At 66.2% G+C, this 20,927-nt stretch overlaps 3 protein-coding genes across 3 annotated transcripts; 2 read left to right on the top strand and 1 right to left on the bottom strand.

Moving 5' to 3' along the window:
• The first annotated feature begins 16 nt into the window (after positions 1-16).
• MVD (mevalonate diphosphate decarboxylase) lies at positions 17-7,864 on the top strand. The gene is made up of 10 exons (XM_081791354.1): positions 17-261; positions 2,640-2,710; positions 3,074-3,188; positions 3,514-3,660; positions 4,375-4,574; positions 4,834-4,908; positions 5,014-5,232; positions 5,529-5,644; positions 6,534-6,642; positions 7,210-7,864. The coding sequence occupies exons 1-10, from the start codon at positions 189-191 to the stop codon at positions 7,288-7,290; spliced, it is 1,206 nt and encodes a 401-aa protein (XP_081647480.1). The 5' UTR covers positions 17-188; the 3' UTR covers positions 7,291-7,864.
• A 1,394-nt stretch (positions 7,865-9,258) lies between these two features.
• CYBA (cytochrome b-245 alpha chain) lies at positions 9,259-17,850 on the top strand. The gene is made up of 6 exons (XM_081791357.1): positions 9,259-9,395; positions 14,154-14,223; positions 14,782-14,856; positions 15,053-15,136; positions 15,611-15,692; positions 17,478-17,850. Exons 1-6 carry the CDS (start codon positions 9,338-9,340, stop codon positions 17,697-17,699), a joined length of 591 nt encoding a protein of 196 aa, XP_081647483.1. The 5' UTR covers positions 9,259-9,337; the 3' UTR covers positions 17,700-17,850.
• Positions 17,851-19,356: 1,506 nt separating this feature from the next.
• On the bottom strand, positions 19,357-20,845 carry IL17C (interleukin 17C). Its single transcript, XM_081791356.1, has 3 exons — positions 20,632-20,845; positions 19,985-20,313; positions 19,357-19,649 (listed from the first exon to the last, which is right to left on the bottom strand). Exons 1-3 carry the CDS (start codon positions 20,632-20,634, stop codon positions 19,388-19,390), a joined length of 594 nt encoding a protein of 197 aa, XP_081647482.1. The 5' UTR covers positions 20,635-20,845; the 3' UTR covers positions 19,357-19,387.
• Positions 20,846-20,927: the final 82 nt, after the last annotated feature.

Raw genomic sequence — 20,927 nt, 5'->3', positions numbered from 1 at the left:
AGCCCACGGGGGCGGACCCAGAGTCAGCAGGCCATCGTCCGATCCCGCTCATTGGCTGAGAAGTGGAGCGGTGGCCGGGCCCACCGCTGATTGGACGGAGCGAGGACAGCTTCCCCGCCGGCGAATCGCGGGGCAGGTGAGGTGCCGGCCTGGCCGGCTGCAGGCTCAGCTCGCAGTGTTTCTGGGCCATGGCCTCCGAGGAGAAGCCCCTGGTGGTCGTGACCTGCACCGCGCCGGTCAACATCGCGGTCATCAAGTACTGTGAGTGCCTGGCCGGGGCGCGGGACACGGTCTACGGGGCCCGGACGGGGGACAGGGTCTACGCGGGAGGTCCACCCCTGGATGGAGGGACGGGGGACAGGATCCACGGGAGACGTCCACCTCTGGGATGGGAGATAGGGTCCACGAGGGACGTCCACCCCCGCGTGAAGAAGGGACGAGGGACAGGGCCCACGTGGGGGGTTCACACCCCCCGGGGGGGGCGAGATGGGGGACAGGGTGCACAAGGGAGGCCCACCTCCGGGACGGGGGACAGGGTCCACGGGGGGGGGGGGGTTCATCCCCCGGGGGACAGGATGGGGACAGGGTCCACGGGGGACATCCGTCCCCCGGGGCTGGACGGGGGGGGGGGGGGGGGGCAGGGTCCACGGGGGATGTCCACCCCCGAGATGGACAGGGGGACAGGGTCCACGAGGGATGTCCACTCCCCGGGGGGCCGGACGGGTAACAGGTCCACGCGGGAGGTCCACCTCCAGGTGAAGGAACAGGGGACAGGGTCCACGAGGGACGTCCACCCCCCGGAGCAGGACGGGAGACAGGGTCCAAGGCAGTGGGGGCGTCCACTCCCCCGGGGGGCAGGATGGGGGACAGGGTCCGCTGGGGACATCCCCCCGCCAGGTGGAGGGACGAGGAACAGGGTCCACAGGAGGTTTTACCACGGCGGGGGCGGGGGACAGTGTCCACCGGGACACCCACCCCTGGGGCTTGGCTCCCACAGTCCTGGAACCCGGCCACCTGGAGCCTGCTCTCCAAGTCCGTCATGTTCTCAAGACTGCTCAGTCCACGGGTTCCTTTCATGTGGAGCCTTGGGAGTGGCTCTCGTCACTCGCCGTGATTTGGAGATTCACCGGGGCGCTGGCTTGGGTCGTTACTTGCTCCCTTAGCGCGGAGTCCTGTCCCCCGGCGGGGACACCCACGCTCTGCTTAGCCAGACACCCTTTGAAAGGTCGCTGTCCCAGCGTATTGTGGAGAAAGCTGCTCTAAAGTTCGCGTGCAGTAGCCGTGTGAACACAGGTTTTCATTCTTTGGGGATGAATGTCCAGGAGTGTCACTGCTGGGCCGGAGAGTAGTCGTATTTCAGTTGTGTAAGGAAACTGTTGAACTTGACGTGTGGCTGCCACTTTCTGTTCCCACCCGCGACGCGTGGGCGACGCAGCTTTCTGGCCGCTGGTGTCGTCACTGGCTTTTACTTCGGCCATTCTGATCGGTGGGTGACCTCTGACTGTGGGTTGACTCCATGATTTTCTACCGGCCAGTGACACCGTCCACCGTTTCCCGTGCTGTTTGTAACCTGTGCGCCCTCTTTGGTGAAACACCTGCCCGCGTCTTATGTCCGTGTCCTAATTGGATTGTGTACTTTTTTACCATCGAGTTTTGGGAGTTTGCTGTGTCCTCTGCGTCCTTATCCTTCGTCGGATGTTCGCAGATGTTTTCCGCCATCTGTGGCTTATCTTTCGATCGTCCTAACGGGGTCTTTCGAAGAGCCGTAGCGTTCAAAATCTGGGTGAAGCTCACGCGTTTGGGGTCAAGTCTGAGACTCACCTACTTGGCCCTCCAACCTGAAGATCTTCTGAAAGTTTTATAGTTTTCCATTTGAAGTTCAAGTCTCCGTTTTGAGTTGCTTTCTTGTATAAGGTGTGAAGCTTGGGTCCGCGCTTTGGGCTGTGGATGTGCAGTCGTTCTGGCGGCATTTGCTGGAAAGGCCGCTTCTCTCTTGGCAACGGCTCTCGCGCCTTCGTCAAGTCCGTTGGGTGAATTGAAGTGGGCGCTTTCTGGGCGCTCCGGGAGCCCCTGCCAGGGCTTGTCGTTAGCACCTCCGGTAACCGTCCGCTGTCCCGAGGCCCCTCACAAGTGCAGCGCGACGTGGGTGCTTAACAGAGAGCCCTGCCACCGTCCACTCGTGGGAAGCTCCCTTTGCCGAGCCGGGGCGGGGGGAGGGGGCCGGTCTGAGTGTCTCCGGGGAGCAACAGCGGAGACTGGAACCAGGGCTCCCCTTGTTTGGGAGGCGAGAGCCTTACCCAGAGTGCTCGGGGCCTGGAAGGCCACTCCGAGGTAGTTTGCTCAATGAATGAAGGAAGAGAAAACAAGCAATGAAGCAGGGGATGGACCGGCCTCCAGCTCTGCTCTGGGACTGGGAGCCTGGTGAAGTGGGGAGAAATCCGGGAGGACTTCCTGACGGCGACGGCACAGGAGGAAGAGGACTTAACACTGTGCAGTGAGCCAGCAGGCTCTGGGCGGAGGGGAGAGAGCGGGCTGGCAGCCAGGGTAACTGGGGAGCACTGGTGGGGAGGAGCGAGGGCAGCGTGATGGTTTGCAGGGCTGGGCAATGGACCGGCCCGGCCTTGGGTTGTCTGTTCCAGGGGGGAAGCGCGATGAGGACCTGGTCCTGCCCATCAACTCCTCTCTGAGCGTCACCTTGCACCAAGACCAGGTTAGTACGGATGGGCACTGAACGCAACGTAAACGTTTACCACGCTTTGGTTGAACTTTTGTTTAACAACTGTAGCAATAAATTCCTGGCCGCTGAACAGTTCCCCGGCCCTCTGTTAGGACTGCTCTTTGCGCACAGGCCCCTGCTCCCAGCTCTCCTCCGGAGTCCAGGCCTGGTGCCAAGCCTGCCACCTGGCTTGGGGCCTCCTCACTGCCCGCCCGGCCTGCCTTGGCCTCAACGGCCCAGTTCTCCAGCAAGGCCGTTCCTGCTCCTGAGCGGGAGACCCCGAAGGGCCATCCCCAGTGGAAAGGCGCACTGAGCCCTCACCCGTCCCTGCGGTGGTCCCTGTGTTTTCTCTCCCAGTTAAAAACCACCACCACGGCCGCCATCAGCAAGGATTTCACCGAGGACCGGATTTGGCTGAATGGCCGGGAGGAAGATGTGGGGCAGCCACGCCTCCAGGCCTGCCTCAGGGAGAGTGAGTGGGATCCCGTGGGGGACGTGTGCGACACTGGGCCGAGCCCTTCCTTCTCCTCTGCCCCTTCTTCTGTCTGTAGGGTCTGAGTGCACAGAGGGTGCTGCTGGCTTCGCAGGCCCCCTGGGGGAGGGGGCTGCCTGTGAGCACGGCCGGGGCCGGGGCGGGGGCCGGGACCTTCCCTCCCCGAGAAGGGCGTCTGCAGGAGAAGCTGGGGGCAGAGGCCGGCTTTCGGCTGTGCCGCTCCCTCTTCCTGACTCACGGCGGGTGAGATGCCAGGAGCAGGTCGGGGCCACCTGCCCAGTGGCCGTGTCCCCTCCGCCTTCAGTCCGCCGCCTGGCCCGGAAGCGGAGGAGCACCGGCGACGAGGACCCGCCGCCCCTCAGCCTCAGCTACAAGGTTCACGTCGCATCGGTGAACAACTTCCCCACGGCCGCGGGCCTGGCCTCCTCCGCGGCTGGTTATGCCTGCCTAGGTGGGTGCCCGCGGGGAGACCGAGGGCCTGTAGGGTGCTGTGCTGTGCATGCTGTGAATGCTGTCACATTCTCGCAGCTTACGGGGAGTCCCTGCCACACGTCCGAACGATACAGCCTCCTAGGGCTCTGTGTACAGGCCCTTCCGGGTTGTACCTGACAGAAACCCATCCCAAACGGGCTCAAGCCTAAGAGAAGGCCAGTATCTCCGCTTACCCGACAGAATCCCAAGAGAGGTAGCTGGCCCCAGGTGCTCCGACAGGCCCACTGGGAACCCGTCTGCCTCCTTCCGTCCAAACCCCTGCCCTGCTTCCCCCGTGCCGGCTCACTCTCCGGGACGCCCTCCCCACCCGCGCCAAGCCGGGCACCGCAGCGGCAGGCGGTGGGCTCACGATTTCTGACCTAGAAGGAACGCCGGGGGTGACGCTTACTTGCCCAGCCAGCTCGTGTGCTCTGCTTGAGCCGCCCTCGGTGCCTAGCGGGGCCGGGAGGGCACCCGGGGCCGGGGGCAGAGGGCTTGCCCCCAGCCCTGTGTCCTGCCGTCGGCCCCCCGCCCCGGCCAGACCCAGCCCCACTCCGGCCCTGCCAGCTGTCTCGCTGACGCCCCTGTCCGGGTCCCTCTGCCTCGGTCTCTGCTCCCCGTGGTTTTCAAAGGCTCCCCCCCACCCCCGGCCTGCCCATCTGAGCACCCTGTGTCCCGTACCCTGTGCCTGCAGCCTACGCCCTGGCCCGGGTCTACGGGGTTGACAGCGACCTCTCGGAAGTGGCCCGCCGGGGCTCGGGCAGCGCCTGTCGGAGCCTGTACGGCGGCTTCGTGGAGTGGCAGATGGGGGAGCGGGCCGACGGGAAGGACAGCGTCGCCCGGCAGGTGGCCCCCGAGTCACACTGGCCCGAACTCCGAGTCCTCATACTTGTGGTGAGTGAGGCTGGGAGGGGCGGCTGCCTCGGGAGGTGGAAGCGTCCCGTGGCTCCCGTGGGTCCCGTGGCTCCCTGCAGCTGCCGGGCTGCCGCTCCCGGGACCGCGCCGTCTCCGCCCGGGCGGGCGACCTCTGTGGTCGGGGGCACCGCTGTCCCGCTTCCCACACGAGCCCGGGGGGGCGGGACGGGACGGGACGGGACGCGTGTTCCGGGCTGGGGGCCGCAGGCCGGGGTCCAGGCCGTCTGTCTCGGTGCAGGTGAGCGCGGACCGCAAGCTGATGGGCAGCACGGCGGGCATGCGGACCAGCGTGGAGACCAGCCCCCTGCTGAGGGTGAGGCTGGGGTGGGTGGGGGCGGGCGGCCGCCCGGGGCGCGTCCCGCGTCCCTCGGGGCCGGGCCGCTGTGCTCCGCTCAGCGAAATCTCCCGCGCCTCGCAGTTCCGGGCCGAGGCGGTGGTGCCGGGGCGCATGGCGGAGATGACCCACTGTGTCCGGGAGCGGGACTTCCAGGGTTTCGGCCGGCTGACCATGAAGGACAGCAACCAGTTCCACGCCACCTGCCTGGACACCTTCCCGCCCATCTCCTACCTCAGCGACATCTCCAGACGCATCGTCCGCCTCGTGCACTGCTTCAACGCCCACCACGGGCAGACCAAGGCTAGCGGGGGCCGGGGGGCAGCTGGGGGCGGAAGTCCTGCGCCGGGTTCCCGAGGCCGTGGCCCAGCACGGGCCTGCCCGCCACCAGGCTTCCCGGCGCCCGCTTGACGCCGCTGCCCGCGGGCGCTTGCTTTCGTGACCGCTGCGCCGGGTGCGTGGCTGCCGAGGGGCCGCGGCCTCCGCCGCCTCCCGGCTGGTCCTGAGTTGGCGGGCGGCCACGGGTGTCCGTGGCGGGTGACAGGTGTGAGCCGGGCCGGCCTCTCCGCGGACACTCACGCCGACCACGCGGGTTCCAGGTGGCGTACACGTTTGACGCGGGCCCCAACGCCGTGGTCTTTACCCTGGACGACACCGTGCCTGAGTTCGTGGCTGCCGTGAGGCACTGCTTTCCCCCCGAGTCCAACGGAGACAAGTGAGTTGGGGGCCCCCGCGTTTGGGAGGCCGTGGGGGGAGGAGCAGGGTCTCCTGCTGAGGTTGGGGACAGTGGCATCTGAGGCCGTGGTGCCGAACGGGGGTCCCGTGGCAAGCGTCGATCTCTACAGGGACCGAGGGCACCTCCCTGTGACCGCAGGCGCTTCTCACACAGCTCACAGCCCTGGGGCCGCGGGCACGGGTGGACAGCATGATGGCTCCCGTGGGGCAGGGCCCCAGCCTCGAGGTGGCCACGGGGCCTTTGCGTTTCTCCCAGCGGTCCCTGTTCCCCGTGCAGGGAGATCGCCCTGCTAGGGCTGCGGGGAATACGCGGGGTTGTTTCTCTGTCACTGTAATTGGGGCAACACTGATGACTTCTAGTGGGGTGGGGCTGGAAGACTGACTTCCTTGCCAGATGGACAGAACGCACGACCAAGGACGATCCCCAAGGCAGCTGGTGCCCTCGTGGGAGGCTCTGAACTCACTGCCCTCGTCACCCCGTGGGTGGTTTGCAGGCTTTTGCTGTTCTGGGAACACGGCCACGGACTCACACTTGCACCGGGGTGTTTCCCTCTTAAGCTTCGTCCCCCCTTCCTGGCCACCGCGGCCAGGTTCTCGCGCACGCGCGCCCGGCTGCGTGTCTGCGTGTGTGAGGTCAAATACACGTCACGCGTTACTCACCGCGTCAGCAGCCTCGAAGGGCACGGCCGGTGGCTTTATGCACTTCATTGGGTTCCCGAGCCCGTGCACGTCCCCAGAGGAGACCTGTCCCCTCCCCTCCGGCAGTGCCACCCCCGCCCCCGGCAGCCACTGCTGCTCTTCCTGTGTTGAGTCTGCCGACTGCACACCTCCCGTCGGGAGCTCAGGACGTGCGGCCCGTCTCTCCCCAGGTTTCTGAAGGGGCTGCCCGTGAGGCCTGCCTCACTCTCAGACGAGCTGAGGGCCGCGCTGGATGTGGATCCCACCCCCGGCGGCGTCAAGTACATCATCGCCACGCAGGTGAGGCCCAGCGGCCCGGCCCACTGAGGGCTCACGGCCAGCCTGCCGGCAGGTGAAGGGGCTCCCCGGCCCCGGTCTGTCCCCGGCAGGAAGCCGGCTTGCTGGTGGTAACAGTGACACCACCTTTCTGTTTTCAGAGCGTTTGGTACAGCGTGGTTTGTCCCGTCCACTCGCTTACTCTCAAAGTGGATGTTTGAGGACCCCCCCCCCACCCCCGCCGCCAAGCGAGGGGAGCACTTGGGAACACGCTGGGACCACCGGCGTCCCCAGTGCTGAGTGGGGACACTTAGGGAGACTCACAAGTGCTGGGGACCCTTGGGGCTCGCCACGTGGGCACAGCTCAGAGTGCCCGAGCCGGCGTTCTGCTCGGATCTGCCCGAGTCTGAGTGCCGCGACCTGAGCACCGAGGCCACGGTCTCCACCTTCCACCTTGCACGTGCTATCCACCCTAGGTCTGGGTGACGGAGGCCCAGTGACCGGGTGCCCGCAGTGGCCCACGCGGGTTGTTAGCCTCTGTTAGTTTCTGACCTGCACTTCCCTGCTTCTCCCGTTGGCACGACCTGACAGGTGGGCCCCGGGCCTCAAACGCTGGACGACCCTCACGCCCACCTCCTGGGCCCCGACGGCCTGCCGAAGCCAGCTGCTTGACCACCTTCCCCAAGACGAGCCCCAGCCACCGCTGGGACAAGGGCCGCTTCGCCGGGACAGGGGTGCTGGGTGTGGCGGCCGCGAGTCTGTGCTCACTGGGGGCTCGAGGGGTAGCCGCCGGGCTCCAGGCCAGGCCACTTGCTGTGGCCACATTGGGACACTCGGAGTGACCATTGGCGCCACACGGGGGGCAGTCGGGGGCACGCCCCCCAGCGGGTGGCAGGCTGGATGGCACGGGGCTCCCTGGCCTCGCCCTCTGGGGCCGCTGCCACCGCCCCAGACGGCAGCCGTGCCGGATATGACGGGGAGGTGGCGTCCCTCCTCAGAGCCGGAGGACAGGACGCCTCTGCAGACCTCAGGGACCCTCTGGAAGACTTGAAGCCTGAGAGCCGCCTGCAGCTCCTCTGCCAGACGCAGGCCACGAGGTGTGAATGGAACGTTTCTGTGTAAAATGACCACTGGGGGGGCCTGGCGAGCTCAGTGGTGGAGCGTGGGAGTCTTGATCACAGGGTCGTGAGTTCAAGCCCATGTTGGCAGCTGGAGAGTTTACTTTAAAAATAAATTAAAAAAAAAAAAAAAAAAAGACCACCGGTGTGTCTCCTGCGGGAGGTGGGAGGGTGGCACCGAGGTGGGAGCGCGATGCCCGGAGCCCTGTGGGCTGCTGGGAAGAAAGACAGTGCTCCTGACTGGGGCCTTCTCGACTGCTCTGGGGTCCCTGCTCTGAGAGGCTGGAGGGTGTGGGCAGGATGGGCAGAGCTTGGAGCCAGCTTGCACCTGAAGAAGCTGCCCTCTGTCACCTGCTGGCCATGCACGTGGCCACGACTGTGGCCCACTTTCGGTGGCTGACACAATCCTTAAAGCCCTGACAGGCGTGGGGGTGTGGTTCGGGTCTTGCTTTAAGTTCCTGTCCACAAAAGAAGGCGGGAAGTGGGTTTTTTGGCCGCAGTGCTGGTTAGGGACATGATTCCCCTCAGCCCAGGAGCCTCTGGATCATGAAACCATAGGAATGCCACCCTTCCCCACTTCCAAAATGTCCGTGTAGTGCAGGCAGGCTTCTGGGAGGGGGTGGGCACCTGGGAGAACGCCTGCCCCTCTCCCATCAGGGACCGGGGCCGGGGCCGGGGCCGCCACTGCCGAAGTCACCCTCAAGGGGCAGTGTGGAGGGGATGACAAAGGGGCAGGCTCTTGCAATCCGGATTTTCTCGGAAGCTTGGCTTCTGTCCTCCAGTCAGTGCTGTGAGCAGAGGGGTGCCTGTGCCGGATGAGGAAGTGGGGGCTGGGCCTGCCACCGTCCCTGGAGCAGGTACTGGCGTCCCAGAAGGCCTTGCTCCCTCGTGGGGCATCCATTGTGTGGGCGTGGTGAAGGTTCTGGGCCTTTAAACCCTTCTGGGAACGCAGCCTGCCCACACCTCTCGGAGAGGCCCCTGTTGCCACCTGCGTGACCCCTGGTCTGGAAGCTCCAAGGAGAGGCGGAGCATTCTGGGGTGCCTCTGTCTTCGTCCGCAGGTACACCCACCTCACAGCCTGCTCCCCCTGGCCCAGCCTGCCAGGCATCGCCCTGGTCATAAGCAGCCCACGTGATGCTCGGACGTGGAGCTGGCCGGTTGAAGTGGTGGCCTCCCCCGCCCGCGCGCGCCCGGAAGGAGCTGGAAGGAGGAAGTGATCCGGGAGGCCTGGGCCCGAGGGCGGGCTGGCTGGGCCTGCAGGGGACACCCCCCAGGGGGAAGGCCCGGGACAGGCAGGGCCCGCCTTTGCTCCGGTCCGGGCTGTCGCTGTCGGGGCGAGCGGTGGGAGGCCGGCGGGCTGGAGCGAAGCTCCCACTCCCACCTGCCTGGAGGGGCGGGGCCTGAGGCCGGGGGCGGGGAAGAGTCCGGCCCCAACCCGGCTCCCTTCTGCCCTGAGGGGCGGGGCCTGGAGCCGCCGGGGGTGGGGTCTGCCGCCGGGGGCGGGGGCGGGGGCGGGGCCGGCCCTCGGGAGGGGCGGGCGGCGGGAGCGCGGGCCGCAGTGTTGCCGCGGAGTCCGCCGAGCTGTCGTCGCCTCCGCCGCTATGGGGCAGATCGAGTGGGCCATGTGGGCCAACGAGCAGGCGCTGGCGTCCGGCCTGAGTGAGTGTGCGCCGGGACCTCGGGCTGCGGGCCGGCCCCGCGGGGGCTCCGAGAGTGGGGACTGAAGCAGGGAAGGGGGTGGGGTACGTGCAGCGGCGGGGCGGGGCGGGGCGGGCCAGGGGTGGGGGTAGGGTGCGGGCAGTCAGAGACTTCTGCCTGCGGAGGGGGTTCGGAGACCCCCGCCCCCTGCCCACCCCACCCCCCGAGCCGTACCCTCTTCAGTCCCCCATCCGCGTCTGGACCTCTACACTGAAAGAGGAAGTTGCAGCCAGGGGAAGAGGCCTTTCGTCCTTGGTAGTTTCCGGGGAGTCACTGTCCCCCAAGGGTTGGGAAAACCCGGCATGTGGACGTCGGTGTCCGCCAAACCCCCCTCCCCCCGCCGCTGCCCTGGATGGGGGCTTTGGCCCAGCGATGGCGAGGGCCTCCCTCTCTTCGCGTCCTGGGTGGCAGCCGCTCTCCATCTGGGGCCCAGCCCCCAGGTGCACAGAAGGGCATCTGGGATTTCATAAGGTGGCTGGAAACCCCCAGAGTGACCCCCTTTCAGCTCAACTCCCAGAGAGACCGGGGAAGGGGTCAGGGCCCCAGTCACCCTGCCCGGCCCTGTACTCAAGAGCTCTGGTTAAGGAGCGGTGGGGTCTGCACCCCAGCCCTGTACCGAAAGCAGGAACTTCTCAGCACTGGGTGGGGTAAAGCTGAGTCCCAGACGGAGTCTGAGGCAAGAGTGGGCCCAGATGCTCTGGCCCTGCCTGGCCCCTCCCACCTGGCACCTGCCACTCCCAGGAAGGGCCTGTGCCCAGGGGGGGAAACGTGCTCGCAAGGAGGGTCTCAGCCCACTACCATTCAGCTGGGACCGGCCGGGGAGGGAAGGGTCGGAGGTAGACTTCCCAGCCCCACACTGTAGGAGCACATGGGGGCCCGGGGCCTAGCAGTCTGTTCCCCGTCCACGCAGGTCACCCCTGCTTTTGGCCTCCAAGGTGGCTCAGTTAGATGGTGCTTCTCCCTGTCCCCAGGCAGTGGAGCAGGACGCCCTAGATAGACCACTGCAGACCACCCTCACCCGCTTCCTGCAACTCCCACCCTCCCAGGAAGTAGAGGGTTCTAGGCCCTGGGACCCCATTCCCTGAAGGCCCACTGCGTGTGGGCTGGCCTGGCCTGGCCTTAGCTAACACCTGCCCACGGGGGCCACGGGGCCCACGCTGTTCACGTCCACTGTGCCGACTGTGAGGTCGAGGCCCGGGCTCAGCCTTCTTCGTCATCAAACAAGACGGTGTGTCAGAAGGTCCCCCAGGGCACTCCCGTCCCCCGGCTCCCCCTTTGTTGACTTCTCTTCTCGGCATAAACTTCAGCCCCCTGGGGCCCCTCGGGCCTGGCGAGACCCACCAGCAGGCACACCCCACAGGTTTTTCTATTGTGGAAAGCCCCATCTGACCAGACCGTGTCACCTGCTGCTCAAAGCCCTCGGTGCCTTTCGGGTACACACAACGGAAGCCACTTCTGGCCGCCCCCTTCCCTGCCCCGCCAGCTCCCTCCCTGCTCCGGAGCTCCGAGGGCACCTGCTTCCTTTCTGTTCCCGGATCTCCTGAGCGGATCCAAGAGCCTTGCTGAAGAGGCATCTTCTGTCTGAAGCATCTGTGGACAGCTGGCTTTTCCATTCATTTCTCGGCTCAAATTGCCACGAGCCTGGAGGAGTCTTTGGGGAGCACCAGACGTAAAGTAGCCCCAGGCCTTCCGTCACGTTCCCTGTTCCAGTTCCGATGTGTATTTCTGTTCCCCCGACAAGACCGTAAGGCCCCCAAGAGCCGAGGCCTCACCTTTCCTTGTTCCGGTGCGTCCTGTACTTACTAGGGCTCTGTCAGCCTTGGTGGGTGACAGAGCAGCCCTGCCGTCCTGGTGAGTCACCGGTGTCTTTGCCCCCCTCTTGCTGATGGCAGGTAGCGAAACTGCAGCTCGGGAGGGGGGACGAGGCACCCAAGACAAGTGTGCTGAGTGCCCTGTTCCAGCCCCCACCCCGCACGCTGCCGGGCAAGCACACGTGGTTAATGTGTAGCAAAGCTCAGCACAGGAGTAGGAAATCTGCGGGCTGGAAAAGCAGAGTGAGCATTCAAGGTGGTGTCCGGGGGCCGAAGGAGGGGGGGCCCGGGGGACAGCGACACCGTCAGGGGCTTCGACTCTCACTCGGTGGGGTTTCAGGGCCTCTGCGTGGACACGGGCGATTCTGGGCTACGTGACTGGACCCGGCTGGGGAGGCCCACCTGCACAAGAGACGGCGTAGGAAGCGGTCCCCTCCGAGGACGCTTGCCACCTGCAGCCAGGGCTGGAACAAGTCACCGACGAGGCAAAACCCCGGAACCCCAGGCCTGCGCTGCGTGTGGGAAGGGCTGCGTGCCCCCTACCCTGTGCTGGACCGGGACATTCCGATGAACCGGATCCAGGACTAGAGAGACCCGGAGGCCCCCAGCAGAGGCCAGTGTGTAACTTCCCTGCAAGGACGTCTGTCCCCGACCGCTGCAGGAAGGCAGGCCCCGCCAGCAGCCCGCACGCGCCCGCCGTGGGAGGAAGTGCCCGCCGTGGGAGGAAGCACCGGCCCCAGGGAGAGGCAGCACGCACACCTCCAGGGGCTGGGGCTGCGGTGCCTTCTGGAAGACACGCGAATGTGAGCGCGTGTTTACGCCCACGACTGTGTGCACAACTGTTCAAGGAGGGAAAGGAATAGAGGATTACACAGCAAAAACAGGACAGTGCAGAAAGTGAGCTAATGCGGAATGTCAAGAAATAAAGTCGCTAGAGGTCAGTGGATGAATTGAACGCTGTCTAAAGACGAGAGGGTTAGGGGCCCGTAAGACGGGGCTGGGGGACCCTCGCGCTCGCAGCCCAGAGACACAGATGGGTTGTTAAATAGACGCCAGCCCTGTGGGCAGGGTGGGCGGGGCAGGGGACCCCCATGGGAAGCAGGTTGGGGGGAGGGGTCTGGTGGATGGGGGGAGCCCCGCCCCGTGGGCGGTGGCAGGTCCCGAGGTAAGACAGTCATGCTCTGAAGGAAGGACACAGGGAGGCAATACCGAAGGGTGATGGGTGAGCGTTCTGCAGAAACGGAGAGGCTCAGATCGAAGGAGAAAGCAGAACGCAGAATAGCGGAAAACAGATCCCTTCTGGGACACGCTGTAATGAAAATACAGACCATTAAAGAAAATCTTGCCATTTACCAGAGGAGAAAAGTACAGGCCGAGTCAGCCCGAGTACGCACTCATCATCGAGAATCACTGCCAGAAGGCGGTGGAATAAAATCTGAGGTGCCCAGAGAAAGCCTGACTCCCGGGGGACCCCCCGAGGGATGCCCGTCAGCAGGGCGGGGGGTGTCGCTGAGCCCAGAACGCTGAACAGGCTGTGGCCGGTTGGAAGGGTGAATGATTTATCATTTACCACCACGGGAGGTCTGTGGGTGGGGCTGAGGTTAAGCTGGAATGCACACGTGACCCAGGAAGAGAAATTGTAAAATTTAAAGTTTGAGCAAGACAGCTGGAGGAGGGAAACGTGACACGGGGCTTGTTAGAAAGAGGAACTTCAAATCGGCCACGGTAAGTCCGGGATGGTCGGTTTGCTGTCGGCTTGAACTAGTGGAAACTGTTAAAACTCTTACAAACTATTGAAAACTATTAAACGCTGTGTCAGCTTATTCATAACGGGACAAATCTGGCAGCAACCAAAATGTCCCAAAGGCGGAAGAGTGGAGAAACCCATCGTGGTCGATACCTACGGCAGGAAGCCACCTGAACGGCCTTGACAAGCTGTTGAACGGAAGGAGCCGGACGCAGAGGCCGGCCCTGACTGGACGGGGCACGGGGGGCTTCTGGGGTGGGAGGGGGCACGTCGATGTGGGTGCGTGCAGGGCACGTGGGGAGCGCCCGTAAAGTCGTCAGGATTACGCCCGCACACCGTCCTGCGTCGTACTCGTCCCTCGGAAGCTGCTGGAGTTCTGCAGGTGGACAGGATAATGCGCGTGGACTTAGGCCGCCGAGCTGTGTACTTTGTTTTATTTTAGTGTTCATTTAAGATATTTTTGAGGGAGACCGCGTGTGAGCGGGGGAGGGGCAGAGAGAAAGGGACACAGAATCCGGAGCAGCCGGCAGCCTCTGAGCCGTCAGCACAGAGCCCGACACGGGGCTCGAACTCACAAACTGCGAGATCGTGACCTCAGCCGAAGTCGGACACTTAACCCACGGAGCCACCCAGGCGCCCCATCGAGCCGTGTACTTTAAAATGGCTGAAATGGAACCTTTCATGTTATGTGTATGTTATCACAATGGAAAAGGTGCCAAAAAGTAATTCCGGGGGAGAAAAGATCCAGATCGTGCCTCCCAGAGCAGCCGGCGGGAAGCAGGGCCGCAGAGAGGAAGACTGACGGATTCGGCTGGGGGCGGGGTGCCCGGGTCCCACAGCTGGAATCGAGGTGCAGAGCAGCCGGGCACGGCTGTCCACAGGAGCAGACGCTGGAGGTGGCAAGGGGTGGCAGAGCCCTGGGGTCTGGTATGGTCCGGACCCCACCCGCCGGCTCCCGCTGCTCCGTCGCCCCTGCCCCCGCTCACATGTTGCTTCTAGGGGTCCGCGCCCGCCTGTGTCCCCGTCACGGGCAGACGTGTTGTCGCGGAGCAGAGCACGGGTGACGGACCGGTGGCCTCGCCGAGGGAGGGGACACAGGGAGAGGCGGCCGGAGCCCCTACAGCCGCCAGCCGCACTGACCTGCCTCTCCTCTGCCCACAGTCCTTATCACGGGGGGCATCGTGGCCACTGCCGGCCAGTTCACCAGTTGGTGGTTCGGCACGTACTCCATGTATCCTGCCTCCGCGGATGCCGGGACGCAGCCGGGGCGGTGCTGCCGGGCTCGGGGTGGGGACGGTGCCGCCCCCGGGGGCACAGCGCTTCTCGGTTTGCAGAATGCTGCCGCAGCCCTGGGGCCCTCAGCCCCTCAGCGGCGGCTGGGGGGGCGGGGGGAGGGGGTTCGGCAGGATCCGGCTCAGGCGCGGTTCGCGGGGTTGGGAGGCCAAGGCTCAGGGCAGGGAGGCAACTTGCCCGAGGCCCCAGGCCTGGTGAGGGCCGGCACTGAGGCCTCGGGGATCCCGGGGACCCCCTCTGTGTCCCCCTTTCTATCAGCTGTCCCCCTTGGCCAGCCCGGGGTCTGCCCAGCTGTGACCGGCCAGCCGAGGCAGGCGCCAGGGGACCGAGGGCTCAGGACGGGCAGCAGAGTGGCCAGGCCTGTGCAAACCCCGCCTGGCTGTTTCCCAGCTGTGTGACCTCCAGGCAGCAGCTGCACCTCTCTGTTTTCTCGTCGGCACAGGGGGCTCACTCTGGCCCCCGGGCTGAGCTCGGCTGTTCCTTAACGGCACGTCAGCGTAGCGGGTGTCTTTATCTGCCTGCTGGAGTACCCCCGCGGGAAGAGGAGAAAGGGGTCCACCATGGAGAGATGGTGAGTGTACCGCCCTGCTCTGGGGGCCGGGCCCGACCCACCAGGGGAGGTCGCTCCTCCTGGGCAGGCAGGCCGGAGCGCGCCCAGCTTCCGCGGCCCCTCGGTCCCTGGGAGGGAGGAGCTGGGGTACGCTGTGGGGGGGTGGGTGGGGGCTGCTGAGCAGGACACGGTCTGTCTTCTCTCCCCGTGTGCCCAGCGGACAGAAGTACCTGACCAAAGTGGTGAAGGTGTTGGGACCTCTCTCCAGGAACTACTACATCCGGGCCGTCCTGCACCTGGGGTGAGCAAGCTCCCTCACCCACCTGGCTTCCACCCAGTCAGAGACTTTTCCAGACCAAAGCCCGGGTCCTGGGTCCTGCCAGAGGCTCCCCACACCTGTGTGTGTCATCTCATGCTGCGTAAGGACTTATTCCACCCTCCGTAGCTTGAATCAAGAATAGAGTCCGAGCCGACTGGCTCTCCCGGGCCGCCCCGCTCATGGCCCCGCGCCAGTGTCTGGGGCTTAACCGCCGGGGAGGCTGCAAACACAGGCCCCCGCTGTTACACGGCTTCCTTCCGGCATGGTGGCGGGGGCCGAGCGCCAGCACCCCAAGAGTTGCTAAGGTACAGGTGGAAGCAGAGAGCGGGTTACAGGACCCAGCCTTGGGCAGGACTGGGTGTGTCCTCCGTGCGGGGTCCCGGGGCCCGCACACCTCCAGTTGGCCCCGTCCCGAGGCCGCAGACCCCCTCTGACCTCCCCGCCACCCCTCCCCAGGCTCTCGGTACCTGCCGGCTTCCTGCTTGCCACCATCCTGGGGACAGCCTGCCTGGCCATCGCGAGCAGCATCTATCTGCTGGTGAGTGGCATCCCCTGTGGCTCGCCCCCTGGCACGTGCCACCCCCGTCCCCAAAGCCAGCTGTGCAGGCTGAGCCAAGGCCGAGCCCGTGTCCTTGCTCGTGCCGGGGCGGGGTCGTGACGACCGTAGCCGCCACGTATGGCATGGATAAAGCGTGCTGCTTCCTTTGTCTACACCTCGGCCCTCCGAGGTGGGTGGCGAGGGCCCCGCTTTGCAGATAAGGAAGGAGAAACTCAGAGAGGTGACGTGGCTGGCCCGGGTCACACGGCCAGCCAGGGCCCAACCGGATTGGCATCATCGTCACTCTTCTCTCGTCCAAACCATCCTTGGTCCGACTTGGGGCGCCGTCAGGAGCGCTTCCTCGGAGCTCGTTAGGGGTGCCGACGCCACGCGGACATTTTCCAGAGCTGCCCCATCGGGTTTGCCTGGTTGGGACGCGTGCGAAGGCCCTGTGGTCAGGCTGTCTTTGTAGAAGGGCGGCGGGCGGCCGTGGACGGTCCTCCCGCACAGGCTCCGGGGCAGGTGCTCCCGATCTCGCTGCTGGATGACTACGCTGGTGTTCGCACGTGTTCTTTGGGACGGGGCGGCGTGACGTCTGGGCTCTGACCGTTGTGGGCCCTTCCCGCCCGCCCCGTGCTCCCACTAGAGAGCCCTTCCTGCCGGCCGGCCGGCCGCTCTCCCCACTGCGGTCGTGGCGTCGCCCGCATCCAGCCCCGGACCCTCCACACGCGGCCGGCCCCTCAAGGACCCGCAGCAGCGGAACTGCTGGGTCAGAGGTCACCCGCAGGACACGCCCACCCCGCCTGACCGCCGGTGCGCCGGGCCCCGGCCGCTTTCGACTCCTGTCTGACCTTCCTTCCTCTCGGAATTGGCCTGTTCGTGTCATTTGCCCATTTTTCCCTGGCGGTTTCGTCTGTTCCTTACTAATTGGGGGGAATCTTATGTATGTTTTAATCGTGGAGGCTTTGGGAGGGAGCGTCTGACGCTGAATGCTCCCCCCGCCCCCCTTGAGGGTCTGTTAACTTTGTGAAATCCTTCCCTGGGCGGACGAGCAGAGGTTCACCTGTGTCCGCTTTCTGGTTTGTGCATTTTCCCCGCCCCCCCCCCCGCCCCGCCCCGCCCCTGCTTCCCCCCCTCCACCCTCCCCTGCAAACCACATTTGTCTGCACTCTCTCGTATCGGCAGTGTGCTTTACTTTTCAGGGGGGATGTGCTAGTTTTAAGTCCGGAGGTGGGACATTTGTTCTTCTGCTTCATGAGTGATGTGATGCCACACTTTATTATCCATCGAGGATTGTGGGGTACAGATGGAAAGCATACATTCCCAGGCTGTCCCGGCCTGCCGTAGGGCCCCGGGGCCCAGGAGTCTGCATTCAGCCAGAGTCTGGGGTCTTCACCGTGGCTGGTGCCCCTGGGGAGGCTCCAGGGCAGAAAGGGCCCGCCCTCCCCGCCCCCCTCGGCTGCCCTCCTGGGCCCCTCACTCCTCGCAGACGCCCGGCCCGCCAGACATTGTGTGATAGAAAGGCCTGCCTCCTGCCCTGCCCCAGCCTTGGTTGGGGCCAGCCCCGGCTTGGAGCGTGTGCCTAGGAGTGGCCTCCACTTGCCCTGCCCCGCTTTCAGGGTCCCCCACCCCATAATGAAGCAGCTGGAGTCTGGGGTCCTGGCTGTCACTCTGGACTTAGTGGGTTCACACGCGGGTCCTGCCCAGTTCCCCGGGGCGGGGCAGAGCCGGCCTCCGGGAGGCCAGGTCAGCCCATCTGTGACCCGGCTCCTCTGTGTCCTGCAGGCAGCCTTCCACGGAGAGCAGTGGACCCCCATCGAGCCCCAGCCCAAGCCCAAGGAGCGGCCGCAGGTCGGGGGCACCATCAAGCAGCCGCCCAGCAACCCCCCGCCCCGGCCCCCGGCCGAGGCCCGAAAGAAGTCCAGCGAGGAGGAGGCCGCGGCATCGGCAGGCGTCTCCGGCGGCCCTCAGGAGAACCCGGTCCCGGTGGTCGACGAGGTCGTGTGACGGGCATCTCCGGCTGTCCCCCACGTGGCTCCCAAAATAAACCAGGGAGAGCAGGCTCCCTGACTCCCCGTGTGCACACCACACCCAATCCCAGCTCTGCCTTCTGCATAAATAAATCCAGGATGGGCGCTCCCCGCCCCCCTGCCTCCCCCACCCCCGCCTGTCCTCACTGAACCCACAGCCCAGGACGGATGCCGCCCCCCCCCCCGCCCCCTCCTGCCACTCCAGCCACAGGGATGCCCCTTGCCCCCCAGACACAGGCTGTTCCCTCTACTGCGAGGCTGGTCCCTGCTCAGGTGGCCTCTGGGCCTCCTGGACCCTCAGTTTGGAAGCCCCTCCCCCCTCCCCGGGGCCTTCACTCCTTCACCAGCCGACGACCGGTGTGGCCACCCACGGGCAGAGTGTCCTTCAGACCCCACACAAAGATCACCCCGAACACCTCCCGCGGGCTTGTTTGAACACAGTGGACCTTGATCGGGGGTGAAAGCGGTCCATCCATCAGGGAGCTTCTGAAAAGAGCCCTGCAGCCCCTACGGCAGTCACCCCTTAGGCTGGGGAAACTGAGGCTCTGAGGGGGGTGTAGCCGAGCCAGAGCTGCCCGGGACCCCTCTCCACACCTGCTGAGGCCACACACCGAGCGCCCCCGGCCGTGACCTGCGTAGTCACGCTGTGAGCCAGGACGCTCGGCAGGAGGCTGGGGTGCCTGGCCTCAGGGCTGCCGGGCTCTGCCGGGTCCCTGCTGGGGGGCCGAAGCCCCAGGGCCGTCCGGGCAGCGAGATCCGCCTAGGTCTCTGGCCTTTGGATTCGCCTAGGTCTCTGGCGGGGCTGGAGGGGACGTTCAGACGCCGGAGGTGTGTCCCCCCTGAGCGGACTCCCCCAGGAGTTCCCTAAGACGCTGTCTGTGGGGCGGAGGGGGAGTCCCCTTGGTGGAGGAGGGCCTGGCCACAGCGCGGCCAGAATGGGAACCCCTCAGGTGCCAAGGCCCTGCCAGGGCCAGCGGGGCACACCTGTGTCAAAGCACATCTCCCAAGTGGATGACCTTGGGACCTTCCTGGGAGGACACGAGAATCTAGGGCCGGCGGCTGCCCCCGCGGGACCAGCCGGGTGCCGAGGGCCAGGCAGGGGGGAGGGGGAGGGGGTGCCTTCAACCACCGCCCTCTGCCCTCCCACAGTGTGCTCTGGGGGACGTTTGTCAATTTAACGACGCGTTGACACTTAAAATAGTTGTTTTGGAGATACAGGGGTACCTCTTCCTCTGGGGGGCTGGGGAGGGGATGCTTGGGGGGCCAGGAGCAGCGTGAGGCCAGGGAGGGTGTGAGGGGAGCCCCGGGGGAACACCGAGATGGAGGCGTCATCAGAACACCGTTCGTGGTGTTTAAGACAGTTCTAGAAGAAGACAAAGAGTCCTTCCAGCCCAAGTGTTTTTGCAGAAAGGGTAAACCGAGTCTCGAGATGGGCCCGAGCAGCAGAGTCACCCTCCAGGCACGGGGGGCCACAACCGTTCGGGGCGTGGCGTCCACCGTCGTTCCAAGGCCCCGAGGCCCGGAGCCTCGGTACCTGCCCAGGGACCCCGTGGGGCAAATAAATAAGCAATAAATACCCATAAATAGGGGGGCCCTCCTGGGAGAGCCCCCCGACCGTCCAGCGCGGGGTGGGGGGGCGCAGGCGACGCCGGCCGAGGCCGGGGCTCACCGAGCCGACCTGGGCAGGACACAGGTGCAGCCGACGGGCACGCGGATGAACTCCGCGTGGAAGGAGAAGGCCCCGGGCGTGGGCAGCCCCGTGGCCTCCCGCGAGCAGGGCTGGCGGCGCAGCACCAGCAGGCTCTGCAGCAGGGGCACCGAGTTGAGCGCCGCCGTCTCGCGGCCCGTCCTGGCGCTGACGCAGCCCCTGCACAGGCACTGGGCGAAGGCCAGCTTCTGCGGGTAGCGGCTCTCGTCCATGTCCACGCTGCGGGGACAGACGGGCGGGGCCTCGGTGAGCGAGCCCCCTCCCCGCCTCCCCCCCCCCCCCGCCCCCGGCCCAGCGCCCCCCACCCGCCCACCCCTGCAGGGGCTCAGGCGCGGACCTCGGCATTCTCCCGGGCGTCCCTGGCCACCGAGCCGGGCCGGACTCTTGCCCACCACAGCGGCAAGGAGGCGCCCCGCTGATGGGGCCCCACCCTCCCGGCCCGGGGGTGACCGTCCCATCTAACAGGCGGAGACGCTGAGGCTCAGAGGGGGGCGGGGATGGCCCAACAGCATGGAGCGGGGACCCCAGCACGCAGGGCACCCCCCGGCCCTCACCGGTATCTCCAGGGGGAGATGGAACGCTGGTGGATGCCGGCTTCCAGCACGTCCTCAGGACGCAGCACCGGGCACTGGGTCCCAGCGGGGGGGGCGTCGTGCCGCCTCCTGCGGCCCCCCGCCTCCAGGCTGGACACCAGGGCTACGGGCAAAGCCTGCTCCCACTTGGCAGCTCGAGCCAGCAGATGCGGCGGGGGCTGGCCCAGAGGCAGCTCCTCGGCCGTGTAGCAGCGTGGGGTCCCGTGGGCGTGGGGGCCCCCCCAGAGCTGGGGGCCGTGGCGGGCCAGGCTGGCAGGCGTCCAGAACAGAAGCAAGAGGCCAGGGAGGAGCTGGCGGGTAGGCATTGGGGAGTCAGGTCAGGGGGCGCCCAGGGAAGGGGGCACTCACCGCCCCCCACCCCGCCCCGGCTTGCCCCATTTCCTGTGGAAAGACGGGGTACAGCCCTCTCTCCCAAGTTGGGGCTAGCCCTGCAGCCCGAGCTCCCCAGAGCACCAGAGCTCCTGGGGCCGGGCTGCCTCCTGTCCCCAGCCTTGGGGGGCTTCCTGGACCCCATCCCAACGACCTCCGTGTGGGGGCGGCAAGCCACCAGCCCTTCAGGGCCAGGTGGCCCCGCCCAGGTGGGGGCGTGGGGACACGCGGCGGCTCACCATGGTGGCGGCGGCGGCGGCGGCGGCGGCGCTGGGCTGCAAGAGGCAGGTGCACCGGCTGCGGTCCTGGAGCCTCCCGGCTCCCGGCGCCCTTTATACCTCCAGCCACACCTGGGGGAAATCCGGGCCGCTTCCTCCCGGGGAAGTGCCCGCTGAGCTTCCTCCTCCCCTCCCGGTGGGTGCCCCTGTCTCCTCCCCGCCCAGGGCGGGCCCATGCCCACCCCCCTCCTCCTCTCCCTCCCCCGCCCGGAGGGACCCTGCCCCAGGCTGGCCACTGCCGATGGACGGACGGGCCG

Source organism: Panthera onca, chromosome E2 (genome assembly GCF_046562875.1).
Source record: "Panthera onca isolate mPanOnc1 chromosome E2, mPanOnc1 haplotype 2, whole genome shotgun sequence".
Classification (NCBI taxonomy): Eukaryota; Metazoa; Chordata; class Mammalia; order Carnivora; family Felidae; genus Panthera; species Panthera onca.
Note: the sequence above shows the minus strand (reverse complement) of the source record. Positions and strands in the feature narration are given on the sequence as shown.